The 13777-nt window shown below is 43.6% G+C and overlaps 1 protein-coding gene across 1 annotated transcript; it reads left to right on the forward strand.

The window, feature by feature from the left end:
- Positions 1-2708: 2708 nt before the first annotated feature.
- LOC100275905 (uncharacterized) lies at positions 2709-3392 on the forward strand. The gene is given in 1 exon segment (NM_001149850.3): positions 2709-3392. A coding segment is annotated over 1 exon segment (363 nt). The 5' UTR covers positions 2709-2735; the 3' UTR covers positions 3099-3392.
- The last annotated feature ends 10385 nt before the right edge of the window (positions 3393-13777 follow it).

Consider the following 13777-nt stretch of genomic DNA (forward strand, 5'->3'; position numbering starts at 1 on the left):
GAGAGGTGTTGTGTTTATCAAACTGGAGAAACCTAACGGGCGATGTCACTATTGCAATCAGTGCTCAGGAGAAGAGGAAGGCAGCAAGACAGGAGTTCCAGGACTTCTATGTGTTCTAGTTGTGTTAAGTGGCAAACCCCTAGTCAGCTGCCTGTGAAGCCCTTATCGTACTACGTTTCGTATCTGCACTTTGATTATGTTTATGACTTAAGTAATGACTCTGTGGATGTCTTGAACATCGTGATGTAATAAAGTACTATTTCCACTATTACTTTGAGCAATGTGTGATGATGTCCAACTTTGTAATCATTGTGTACGTGAATTTCTGATCCTGGCACGTACACGGTTCACATTCGGTTTGCCTTCTAAAACCCGGTGTGACATGGTAACAACTCAAACAACCCCTACATGTGATGGTTTAACTCTTGTAGTGAATTTGGCTGATGCGATGGATTTGATATGAATTCTAATGGATTCTGATATATGTGGTATATTGTGATAGATGTGATATTTGTGGTTGATGGATTGTGATATTTGTGGTGGACGGATTGTGATTTCTGTGGTGGATTTGAGTTGTGTTTGTGAGGAATTGTTATATCTGTGACAGATTTGTGTTGATGCAATATATATATATATATATATATATATTGTAATTAATTATTGTAATATATATATCTGTGATGGATTTGTTGAAATTGCTATTAATTTTACCTTTTTCCTATTTTTTCTCTAAAAATTCTTATTTTTGGCGGCCTAGCCCGTCGAAAATATAGCCTTATTTTTGGTTGCCACGGCAGCAGTCGTAGAAAATTAGCTATTTTCGGCGGCCTATCTCTCGCCGCCGAAAATAAAGGCTTATTTTCGGTTAAAATTTTTCGGCTGCCAGAAACCGCCGAAAACAAGGTCTATGCCGTTGAAAATAACTTATTTTCGATGGCATGGACCTTATTTTTGGCAATATCTATTTGCCAAAATTTGTTTTCGTTCCTATAGTTTAGGAGGCTAAGTGACACTACGAGACAAATGTTTTTATGGATGCCTCCTATTTTTAAAGATACTTATACGTATGTTTGATGCGCTGTAACTTACAAATGCTATCTCAAAATCTAATTTATGGTATGTTGACTCAACAAAACTGCCCTTTAAATTCTACCTATTATTAAAGACGGTTGACTAAGTGGGTGTTTGGCACCGCTCTAGGTTTCCAACTCTAGAGTGGAGTTGTAGTTTAAATATAAATTTAAACAGTTTAAGAAACAATTTTAATCTAAATATTAAACAAAATAACTTATCTAAATATCTTCTAAAGGTTAGGAACTTTGACCAATTTTTTTGGAGCTAGAGCAATCCTAAATAGGACCTAAGTTAACATCCTTAGAAGTAGACACTAAATAAATAAATTTATAACTTTCCCAAATAAAGTTATCTAAAGATAATTTATACCAAAATTTTAGAGGTAGACAAGATATTTTATACCAGAATTTTATAGTTAATGACTGTTTTAGTTGAGTTGTTTTTAGGTTCAAATATACATTAAAACAGCTCAGATTTTGGAACTCAAAACATATGATTTTTTTCATTTTACATTGGATCGAGATGAGCCCTATATCAAAGTTATAGTGATGAATGCATGAGATCTAAAACTTATACTCCTCTTTTTTATTTGACATCATTTAGGAGCTAAAATATTTAATACTCCCTCGGTCTCAAATTAGTATTATATTTAGCTCTTAGTTTTTATGTTTATATTCATATGGTTGATAATGAATCTAGACATATATATAAAACAAACATTAACTATTATATGAATCTATTTTTAATGTAAAACGAATTTTATTTTGGGACACATAGAGTATAAAATTTGTAAATATTAATACAAGACGAAATCATCCTCTATATACTACTATATATAATGTGTGGTGTGGTAGTGGAAAATGTATCAGCGTGCTAGAATATTAAGTGCATGAATCAATGTTGATGTATGGTGACACTTTTTTATATAATTAAGCAAAACTGAAAATCACTGTCAAAGACAGTTGACTTTACTTAATAAGAATGTCTGTAAAAAAATTGATTCTGGTACAGTTTTAGATCTCCCTTTGAAAATTTCTGGTGTTTCGATAGGCAGCATATTAGTTTTAGGGTTACCGGCCGTTTCTAAAATTAACCTATGTGGTATAGCGACTAGCGTGAGCCAGTGCCACGCGACGAGTGGCCGTGCCCGGCACGAGTCAGCCCCAAGAGCAGGCGAGGAAAGACACTTAGGGCTAGTTTGTGTCTCTAAAAATTAGAGGAGGTTTTAGTGCCTTGAATCCTCTTCGATTTCGTGGCTTGGAATGGAAGGGGATCGCCGACCGGCTGATCAGGATCGAGCTACCGTGACCAGGGAAAGCTGTTCGACAGCTGGTACCCGGCCGGACAACTTCACAGAGATCTTCGGCCCGCATTAAGTTTTTTTTGGGTAGAAAAGAACTCAACCAAAAGTGAGTCGCCCCACATGAATCGGCGGTAAAAATTGGTTGGCAGATGTTTGTACTATACGCTCATCCGTCAAAAGTCGCAAGACAAAAGGTTAGCATGCATGTTTTTGCCTGCTACGACCTGATGCTTCCCAACCGCGCGCCACCGAATTGAACTCCTGCATCTGTAATTAATGGGCCAATGGCCTCAGCAAGAGAGAGCCTCCTATAAGTTGCGCTTGACAAGCCATTGGCATAGCATCTATATCCACCAGCATGCACGCGTCTCCTATCCATGTTCGTCGACGACACGCGAGCATGGACAGCATGGTCTGCGTCATTCATCTGGTGCTCGCTGTTTCGCTCGCACTGGCCGGCCCCATCATCGCCGGCGGCAGCACGGAGGAGGTTGGGCTAGCCCGCAAGCAGGCCGACGAGGCGTATGCCGCACGGCAGATGACGGCTCAAGCGACGACGACGGCGTCGACGATGGGAAAGGAGGTGCACCGCCGCGTCCTCGGCAGCATCAATCCGTCCACACTCGATCCTGACAAGCCAGCCTGCCTCGGATCGTGCCCAGCTGCCGGTAGACCGTACACCGGCCGCGGCTGCCAGAAGGCGTACCAGTGCTCTAGCTGAACACCCACGGACACATGCGTCGTTCGTCCCTACTCCAATCAGGCATCCTGTCCAGTGCATTCGATTTTTTATTTTGTCATTGTTTTTAATTACCATCCTTATAGAGCCAACGCATGATGTGTACCGTTGCTGTAAACTGGACCAGCGCTACTTGTCCAAAACCTAAACACCATTGGTTATTGACATTGTTCTGTTGCAAATGGGCTTCCTAAGCTCCTTGAAATGTACGGTGTCGAATCATCAAACCAAACAGATTAGGACAGCAAATGAACAAGGAAAGGTCAGGACGATCAACTTATATGTTGCAAATGAGGCTACAATACTCTGAAGCTTTGTTTATATGCCTCTGTGTAGTTGGGTGCATTAGGTCGTGAGCTGCATCTAGTGATAGATAGCTCTATGCTGGTCATGTTGAAAGGTCTCACTTATATCTATACTACTTATTAAGGCAGTAAGGGATAGGCTGCATCTGCCGTTCTGCCATTCTACTATCTCAAGCGTCCATTCTCCTGCAAATGTCGCCATCCGTGCCCACCGACACAGATCCCGCCCATGCCACCGCACCCCTCCCCATCCCCGCTGCAAGCGCATGCCCCCTCCCCCCCCCCCCCCCCCGACCGCCACCCCCGCACCTCCCTCCCCCATCATCCACCCCATCCTCCTTGCGCAACCCTAGCCTTCTCTGCACACTGTCCTGCTCCCCGTTGGCATCGGCGAGGCCGTGTAGATCTATTGCGAGATCGCCCGACTCGGCGCGGACATACGCGTCATCGACGTCGGCCAATGTCGGAGCCAAAGCCAGGCCTGCCTAGGCAAGTGCGTGGGCATGGCTCCGCTGGTGGTTCCAAGCCAGGAGGGTGCCATTGAATGTGGAGGAGCGTCTGGTGCGGGAAGGCCCAACGACCAAAGACTTGAGGGTGAGACAGATGATTTGGCCGGAGGTCGTGCAAGTGGTTCCAGCGTGGGACGACGGGAGTAGGTGGGGGTGTCGGGGCTGAGGCGTGGGTGGGAGTGCAGGGCGGCCGGGGGCCTTCACGAGGAACATGAGAGCACCTAGAGGGGGTGAATAGGTGATCTTGTAAAAATCAAGACTAAACAACACAAACTTGGTTTATGAAATGTTAGTGAAGTCAAAACCAAGGTGCTACTAATAGAGAGGGAGAGAACAAGTAGAGATAACTTCTTCACTTAATTGCTCTTCACAAGATGAGTATTAAACTTAGAGCAATTATGGAGTGAATAGAAGTAGAGAGAATCGCACCAGAATAAAGACAAGTGACACAACGGTTTTATCCCGTGGTTCAACCAAGTGGAGCACTTGCCTAGTCCACGTTGTGACGTCCCAACGGACGAGGGCTGCACTCAACCCATTTCAAGTGATCCAATGATCAACTTGAATACCACGGTTCTCTTTATCTCAAGTATATCCTTTTTGTGAGGAATCTCCACACATTGGAGTCTCTCACGCCTTACACAAAAGATCTCGAATGAGCACCTGAGTAAGGAGAGAATAACAACACACACAAAAGCGAGAGTCGCAACACTAACATGCACACAAGACGAGAACGAGCACACGAAAGTGACACAGCTGAGTTACAACTCATAAAAGTGCTCTAATCTCTATCACAGTGAACCAAATGCGTGAATGCGAGGTCTCGGCGTCTTAGGATGTTCAAGAGGTGCTTGGTGTACTGCTCCTTGTGCCTAGGGGTCCCTTTTTATAGTCCCAAGGCAGCTAGAAGCCGTTGGAGCTCCATTTGGTAGGCAATAGTTGCCTTCTGTCCGTGGGCGCACCGGACTGTGAATATTGCGCGATCTGCTTCCTGCTCAGGCGAAGCCAACCATTGCAGCCACGGCCCTCGTGGCACACCGGACAGTTCGGTGCGACCTAGTGACCATTGGCTCGGGCCACGCGTCGCCCGCCGATTATGCTGCCGACTGTTGGCGTGGGCGCTGCTGGCACACCGGATAATCCGGTGGCACACCGGACAATCCGGTGGCACACCGTACAGTCCGGTGAATTATAGTCGTTGCTCCCCCAACTTTTGTCGAGAGCAGCGAGTTCGTCGAGCGCGCCAGCCTGGGCACCGGACACTTTCCGGTGCACACCGGATAGTCCGGTGCACCGCAGGCTATTGCAAGTCTAGCTGGGTACTAGGCGCTTCAGTAGAAGCAGGAGTTGATGTCTTCACAGATTCCTTAACAGCGTCTAGCACGCTGGCCATTCTCTTTTTCCTTGCAGTTGTTGCAGGGATCCTTGATGCCTTCGGCGGTTCCGTTATGCATTGTGGACTCAGGGCCTTCAGCTACTTTGCCGCCTTCTCTAGTTTCGGCTCTTCAGCTAGTTCTGTCCTAGCTTCGACTAGCATAGAGCAACTTGGCTCTGCAATAGAAGCGGCCCTCTCAATTAGCTTCAGCACCTCGGTCGTCTCAATGCGCCTGGGCCTACGCGTCAAAACTTTAACCTTTTTTGACTTCGGCGCGCTAGAAGTCGCCGAAGTAGCAGTCTTTCTCTTCTTTCCTTGCTTCCGTGAATGATAACAGTAGTCTGGATATACAAATCTGATGACATTGAATACCCTATTCAACCTCTTTTTGCCTCGAGCTCCGAAGGTAGTTGTCATGGCGTCATCTTTAGCCTTCGAATATGCTCCAAGCAATTCATCACTAGTTGCCTCTATGGCATCTAGCCAGTCGTCATTCGGTTCATCAAATTGGCTCCTGTACCTGAAGGTATATTTCAGGTAGACTAAACCACCTTGGCTAGAGCCAGCAGCAGTCTCCTTCAGCATTTCCCACCCATCTGCAAGTGGCCACACTCTATAAGCAATGTGCTCCTGCACCAAGTCCCTTGTGCCTATGTAAGTATACACCGTATTGAAAGTCGCCTGGCATGTTTCTATATCATTCCCAAGGACAGTGGCTGGCCTCCTAATGCCGAAGCGAGACCATATAGGACATTGAACGATCCCTTTTATATCCTCCCTTTGACTTAGGTCATTCTTCACGTAGAACCATTCTTGCATCCAGGAGGCAGGCCATCTCTTCGGAAATGTGGGAATTGGGTGGCTTCTCCCAGACCGAGGCACGAAGCTGTAACAACCAAAGTTGTTGTGATACTGCTCTTCTTCGGTAGCCTTCATCTCATAAGACAACTCATGGATGTTGCAAAAGCATCTTGCATCTGGTTCCAGTCCTTGGCTCCTCATAGCCCATATAAAGATTCCCACTTTAATGATGGCTTCAGGAGTAAGTTGATGAAGGAAAATTTCAAAGGTCTTCAGAACCTCGACCAACAATTTGTCTAGGGGGAACTGAAGCCCGACTTTCATGAAGCTTTTGTAAACCACCACTTCGTAAGCTTCGGGAAGAGGAACATTATTCTCCCCTCCGGCCCACATGATTGAGATATCACGAAAATACTGAAAGTCGCCTAGAGGGGGGTGAATAGGGCGAAACTGAAATTTACAAAATTAATCACAACTACAAGCTGGGTTAGCGTTAGAAATATAATCGAGTCCGAGAGAGAGGGTGCAAAACAAATCGCAAGCGAATAAAGAGTGTGACACGCGGATTTGTTTTACCGAGGTTCGGTTCTTGCAACCCTACTCCCCGTTGAGGTGGTCACAAAGACCGGGTCTCTTTCAACCCTTTCCCTCTCTCAAACGGTCCCTCGGACAGAGTGAGCTTTTCTTCTCAATCACTTGGAACACAAAGTTCCCACATGGATCACCACACGATTGGTGTCTCTTGCCTCAATTACAAGTGAGTTTGATCTTAAGAAAGAATGAGAAAGAAAGCAATCCAAGCACAAGAGCTCAAAAGAACACAACAAATCACTCTCACTTAACCCTAGTGCTTTTGTGGAATTGGGAGAGGATTTGATCACTTGGGTGTGTCTTGTATTGAATGCCTAGCTCTTGTAAGTGGTTGGAAGATGGAAAACATGGATGACTTGAATGTGGGGTGGTTGGGGGTATTTATAGCCCCAACCACCAAACTAGCCGTTTGGTGGAGGCTGCTGTCGCATGGCGCACCGGACAGTCCGGTGCGCCACCGAACACTGTCCGGTGCGCCAGCCACGTCACCAGACCGTTGGGTTCCGACCGTTGCAGCTCTGACTTGTGGGCCCACCTGGCTGTCCGGTGGTGCACCGGACAAGTCCTGTAGACTGTCCGGTGTGCCACCCGCGCGTGCACTGCTCCTCTGCGCGCGCAGGCGCGCATTTAATGCGTTGCAGTCGACCGTTGTCCGTTGGCGCGAAGTAGTAGTTGCTCCGCTGGCTCACCGGACAGTCCGGTGTGCACCGGACATGTCCGGTGAATTATAGCGGAGCGGATTTCCGAAGCTGGCGAGTTTAGAGTCGCTCTCCTCTGGAGCACCGGACACTGTCCGGTGAATTATAGTGAAGCGCCTCTGAAAATTCCCGAAGGTGCGAAGTTGGTCGTCGAGTTCCCTGGTGCACCGGACACTGTCCGGTGGCACACCGGACAGTCCTGTGTGCCAGACAAGGGCAGCCTTCGGTTATCCCTTTGCTCTCTTTGTTGAACCCATTTCTTGGTCTTTTTATTGGCTAAGTGTGAACCTTGGGCTCCTGTATAACTTATAGACTAGAGCAAACTAGTTAGTCCAATTATTTGTGTTGGGCAATTCAACCACCAAAATCAATTAGGAAATAGGTGTAAGCCTAATTCCCTTTCAATCTCCCCCTTTTGGTGATTGATGCCAACACAAACCAAAGCAAATATAGAGGTGCATAATTGAACTAGTTTACATAATGTAAGTGCAAAGGTTACTTGGAATTGAGCCAATATAACTACTCATAAGATATGCATGGATTGTTTCTTTTATTTTTAACATTTTGGACCACGCTTGCACCACACGTTTTGTTTTTGCAAATTCTTTAAATTCTTTTCAAAGTCGTTTTGCAAATAGTCAAAGGTAAATGAATAAGATTTTGCGAAGCATTTCCAAGATTTGAAATTTTCTCCCCCTGTTTCAAATGCTTTTCCTTTGACTAAACAAAACTCTCTCTTGATAAATTCCTCCTCTTAGTGTTCAAGAGGGTTTTAAGATATCGATTTTAAGAATACTACTTTCTCCCCCTTTTGAACACAATGAGATACCAATTTGAAAATCATACCAATTGAGAAATTCTTTTTAAAATTAGGTGGTGGTGCGGTCCTTTTGCTTTGGGCTCATGCTCTCTCCCCCTTTGACATAAATCGCCAATAACAAAATCATTAGAGCCCTTTGTGAACTACTTTTCTCCCCTTTGGCAAATAAAAAATATGAGTGAAGATTATACCAAAGCCGAAGAGGTGCTCGGAGCGACGGCGAAGGATGAGTTATGGAGTGGAGTGGAAGCCTTTGTCTTCGCCGAAGACTCCAATTCCCTTTCAATACACCTATGACTTGGTTTGAAATTCACTTGAAAACACACTAGTCATAGCATATATAAAAGAGACATGATCAAAGGTATATGAATGTACTATGTGTGCAAATCAACAAAAGAAGTTCCTAGAATCAAGAATATTTAGCTCATGCCTAAGTTTGTTAAAAGTTTATTGATCAAGTGGCTTGGTAAAGATATCGGCTAATTGATCTTTAGTATTAATGTATGCAATCTCGATATCTCCCTTTTGTTGGTGATCCGTTAAGAAATGATACCGAATGGCAATGTGTTTAGTGCGGCTATGCTCAACGGGATTATCCGCCATGCGGATTGCACTCTCATTATCACATAGAAGAGGAACTTTGGTTAATTTGTAACCGTAGTCCCTAAGGGTTTGCCTCATCCAAAGTAGTTGCGCGCAACAATGGCCTGCGGCAATATACTCGGCTTCGGCAGTAGAAAGAGCTACGGAATTTTGCTTCTTTGAAGCCCAAGACACCAAGGATCTTCCTAAGAACTGGCAAGTCCCCGATGTGCTTTTTCTATTAATTTTACACCCTGCCCAATCGGCATCCGAGTAACCAATCAAATCAAATGTGGATCCCCTAGGATACCAAAGCCCAAACTTAGGAGTATAAACTAAATATCTCAAGATTCGTTTTATGGCCGTAAGGTGAGCTTCCTTAGGGTCGGCTTGGAATCTTGCACACATGCATACGGAAAGCATAATATCCGGTCGAGATGCACATAAGTAGAGTAAAGAACCTATCATCGACCGGTATACCTTTTGATCGTCGGATTTACCTTCCGTGTCGAGGTCGAGATGCCCATTGGTTCCCATGGGTGTCTTGATGGGTTTGGCATCCTTCATCCCAAACTTGCTTAGAATATCTTGAGTATACTTCATTTGGCTTAGGAAGGTGCCCTCTTGGAGTTGCTTCACTTGAAATCCTAAGAAATACTTCAATTCCCCCATCATAGACATCTCAAATTTTTGTGTCATGATCCTACTAAATTCTTCACATGTAGACTCGTTAGTAGACCCAAATATAATATCATCAACATAAATTTGGCATACAAACAAGTCATTTTCAAGAGTTTTAGTGAAGAGTGTAGGATCGGCCTTTCTGACTTTGAATCCATTAGTGATAAGGAAATCTCTAAGGCATTCATACCATGCTCTTGGGCCTTGCTTGAGCCCATAAAGCGCCTTAGAGAGTTTATAAACATGGTTAGGATACTCACTATCTTCAAAGCCGACAGGTTGCTCAACATAGACCTCTTCCTTGATTGGTCCATTGAGGAAGGCACTTTTCACATCCATTTGATAAAGCTTGAAGCCATGGTAAGTAGCATAGGCTAATAATATACAAATTGACTCAAGCCTAGCTACGGGTGCATAGGTTTCACCGAAATCCAAACCTTCGACTTGGGAGTATCCTTTGGCCACAAGTCGGCCTTTGTTCCTTGTCACCACACCATGCTCGTCTTGCTTGTTGCGGAAGACCCATTTGGTTCCTACAACATTTTTGATTAGGACGTGGAACTAAATGCCATATCTCATTCCTAGTGAAGTTGTTGAGCTCCTCTTGCATCGCCACCACCCAATCCGAATCTTGTAGTGCTTCCTCTACTCTGTGTGGCTCAATAGAGGAAACAATAGAGTAATGCTCACAAAAATGTGCAACACGAGATCTAGTGGTTACCCCCTTATGAATGTCGCCGAGGATGGTGTCGACGGGGTGATCTCGTTGGATTTCTTGGTGGACTCTTGGGTGTGGCGGCCTTGTTTCTTCATCCTCCTTGTCTTGATCATTTGCATCTCCCCCTTGATCATTGCCGTTATCTTGAGGTGGCTCATTTGCTTGATCTTCTCCTTCATCAACTTGAGCCTCATCCTCATTTTGAGTTGGTGGAGATGCTTGCGTGGAGGAGGATGGTTGATCTTGTGCATTTGGAGGCTCTTCGGATTCCTTAGGACACACATCCCCAATGGACATGTTCCTTAGCGCGATGCATGGAGCCTCTTCATCACCTATCTTATCAAGATCAACTTGCTCTACTTGAGAGCCGTTAGTCTCATCAAACACAATGTCACAAGAAACTTCAACTAGTCCCGAGGACTTGTTAAAGACTCTATATGCCCTTGTGTTGGAATCATATCCTAGTAAAAAGCCTTCTATAGTCTTAGGAGCAAATTTAGATTTTCTACCTCTTTTAACAAGAATAAAGCATTTGCTACCAAAGACTCTAAAATATGAAATATTGGGTTTTTTACCGGTTAGGAGTTTGTATGATGTCTTCTTGAGGATTCGGTGTAGATATAACCGGTTGATGGCGTAGCAAGCGGTGTTGACCGCCTCGGCCCAAAACCGATCCGAAGTCTTGTATTCATCAAGCATGGTTCTTGCCATGTCCAATAGAGTTCGGTTCTTCCTCTCTACTACACCATTTTGTTGTGGTGTGTAGGGAGAGGAGAACTCATGCTTGATGCCCTCCTCCTCAAGGAATCCTTCGATTTGTGAGTTCTTGAACTCCGTCCCATTGTCGCTTCTAATCTTTTTGATCCTCAAGCCAAACTCATTTTGAGGCCGTCTCAAGAATCCCTTTAAGGTCTCTTGGGTATGAGACTTTTCCTGCAAAAAGAATACCCAAGTGAAGCGAGAATAATCATCCACAATAACTAGACAGTACTTACTCCCGCCGATGCTTATGTAAGCTATCGGGCCGAATAGGTCCATGTGTAGGAGTTCCAGTGGCCTGTCAGTCGTCATGATGTTCTTATGTGGATGATGAGCACCGACTTGCTTTCCCGCTTGGCATGCGCTACAAATCCTCTTTTTCTCAAAATGAACATTTGTTAATCCTAAAATGTGCTCTCTCTTTAGAAGCTTATGAAGATTCTTCATCCCAACATGGGCTAGTCGGCGGTGCCAGAGCCAACCCATGTTAGTCTTAGCAATTAAGCAAGTATCGAGTTCAGCTCTATCAAAATCTACTAAGTATAGCTGACCCTCTAACACTCCCTTAAATGCTATTGAATCATCACTTCTTCTAAAGACAGTGACACCTACATCAGTAAAAAGACAGTTGTAGCCCATTTGACATAATTGAGAAACGGAAAGCAAATTGTAATCTAAAGAATCTACAAGAAAAACATTGGAAATAGAATGGTCAGGAGATATAACAATTTTACCCAATCTTTTTACCAAACCTTGGTTTCCATCCCCGAATGTAATAGCTCGTTGGGGATCTTGGTTTTTCTCGTAGGAGGAGAACATTTTCTTCTCCCCGGTCATGCGGTTTGTGCACCCGCTGTCGATGATCCAACTTGAGCCCCTGGATGCACAAACCTACAAAACAAGTTTAGTTCTTGACTTTAGGTAACCAAATGGTTTTGGGTCCTTTGGCATTAGACACAAGAACTTTGGGTACCCAAACCCAAGTCTTTGACCCCTTGTGCTTGCCCCCGACATACTTGGCAACTACCTTGCCGGATTTGTTAGTTAAAACATATGATGCATCAAAAGTTTTAAATGAAATGCTATGGTCATTTGATGCACTAGGAGTTTTCTTCTTAGGAAACTTGGCACGGGTTGGTTGCCTAGAACTAGATGTCTCACCCTTATACATAAAAGCATGGTTAGAGCCAGAGTGAGACTTCCTAGAATGAATTCTCCTAATTTTGCTCTCGGGATAACCGGCAGGGTATAAAATGTAACCCTCGTTATCCTGAGGCATGGGAGCCTTGCCCTTAACAAGGTTGGACAATTTCTTAGGAGGGGCATTAAGTTTGACATTGCCTCCCTGTTGGAAGCCAGTGCCATCCTTAATGTCAGGGCGTCTCCCTTTATAGAGCATACTACGAGCAAATTTAAATTTTTCATTTTCAAGTTCATGCTCGGCAATTTTAGCATCTAATTTAGCTATATGATCATTTTGTTGTTTAATTAAGGCCATGTGATCATGTATAGCATTAATATCAATATCTCTACATCTAGTGCAAATAGAAATATGTTCAACGATAGATGTAGAGGGTTTGCAAGATTTTAATTCTACAACCTTAGCATGCAATATATCATTTTTACTTCTAAGGTCGGAAATGGTAACATTGCAAACATCAAAATCTTTAGCCTTAGCAAGCAATTTTTCATTTTCATCTCTAAGGCTAGCAAGAGAAATGTTCAATTCTTCAATCTTAGCAAGCAAATCATCATTATCATTTCTAGGATTGGGAATTAAAACATTACAAGCATTTGAATCAACCTTAGCTAATAAATTAGCATTTTCATTTCTAAGGTTGTCAATAGTCTCATGACAAGTGCTTAGCTCACTAGATAATTTTTTGCATTTTTCTACTTCTAGAGCATAAGCATTTTTTACCTTAACATGCTTTTTTTTTCTTTAATAAGGAAGTCCTCTTGAGAGTCCAAGAGATCATCCTTCTCATGTATAGCACTAATCAATTCATTTAATTTTTCCTTTTGTTGCATGCTTAGGTTGGCAAAAAGGGTACATAAATTATCTTCCTCATCACTAGCATTATAATCACTAGAGGACTCATATTTAGTGGAGGATTTAGATTTAACCTTCTTCTTTTTGTCGTCCTTTGCCATGAGGCACTTGTGGCCGATGTTGGGAAAGAGAAGGCCTTTGTTGATGGCGATGTTGGCGGCGTCCTCGTCGGAGGAGGAGTCGGAGGAGCTCTCGTCCGAGTCCCACTCGCGGCATACATGGGCGTCGCCACCCTTCTTCTTGTAGTATTTCTTCTTCTCCTTTCTTCTCCCCTTCTTGTCGTCGCCCCTGTCACTGTCACTAGTAATAGGACATTTTGCTATAAAGTGACTGTAATACCCACTTTGTAAGAAAATCTAAAAGGAGAAAACTGTGTTCCTTTATATACATGTGTGCCATATCTATTTGTTATTTCATGTGAACACCTTGTTTGTAAACAGAGGATTAATAAAAGTCGTTAATGGTGCATCATGCTGAGACTTTATTGTGTGTATGTTGTGACTATATGAAATGAGGTTTAAAAAAATATATAGTAGAAGCCAATTTGGAAATAAACATCAAATCAGAAACACTAGAATTTGAGGAGGAAAAGCATTAGTCACCACTAAATAAATTTCTTAAAAATAAATCAATTCATATCATGTCCTATTCAAGTGGTATATTTAATTTGTAGACAAGTTTGCCATAGAATTCGAATTTAAATTCAAATTGGAGATTGTATGGAGAAAGGGATAAAAGAAAATAAAATGGAAAATGAATAAATCGCCTG

This window comes from Zea mays, chromosome 2 (assembly GCF_902167145.1).
Source record: "Zea mays cultivar B73 chromosome 2, Zm-B73-REFERENCE-NAM-5.0, whole genome shotgun sequence".
Taxonomy (NCBI): Eukaryota; Viridiplantae; Streptophyta; class Magnoliopsida; order Poales; family Poaceae; genus Zea; species Zea mays.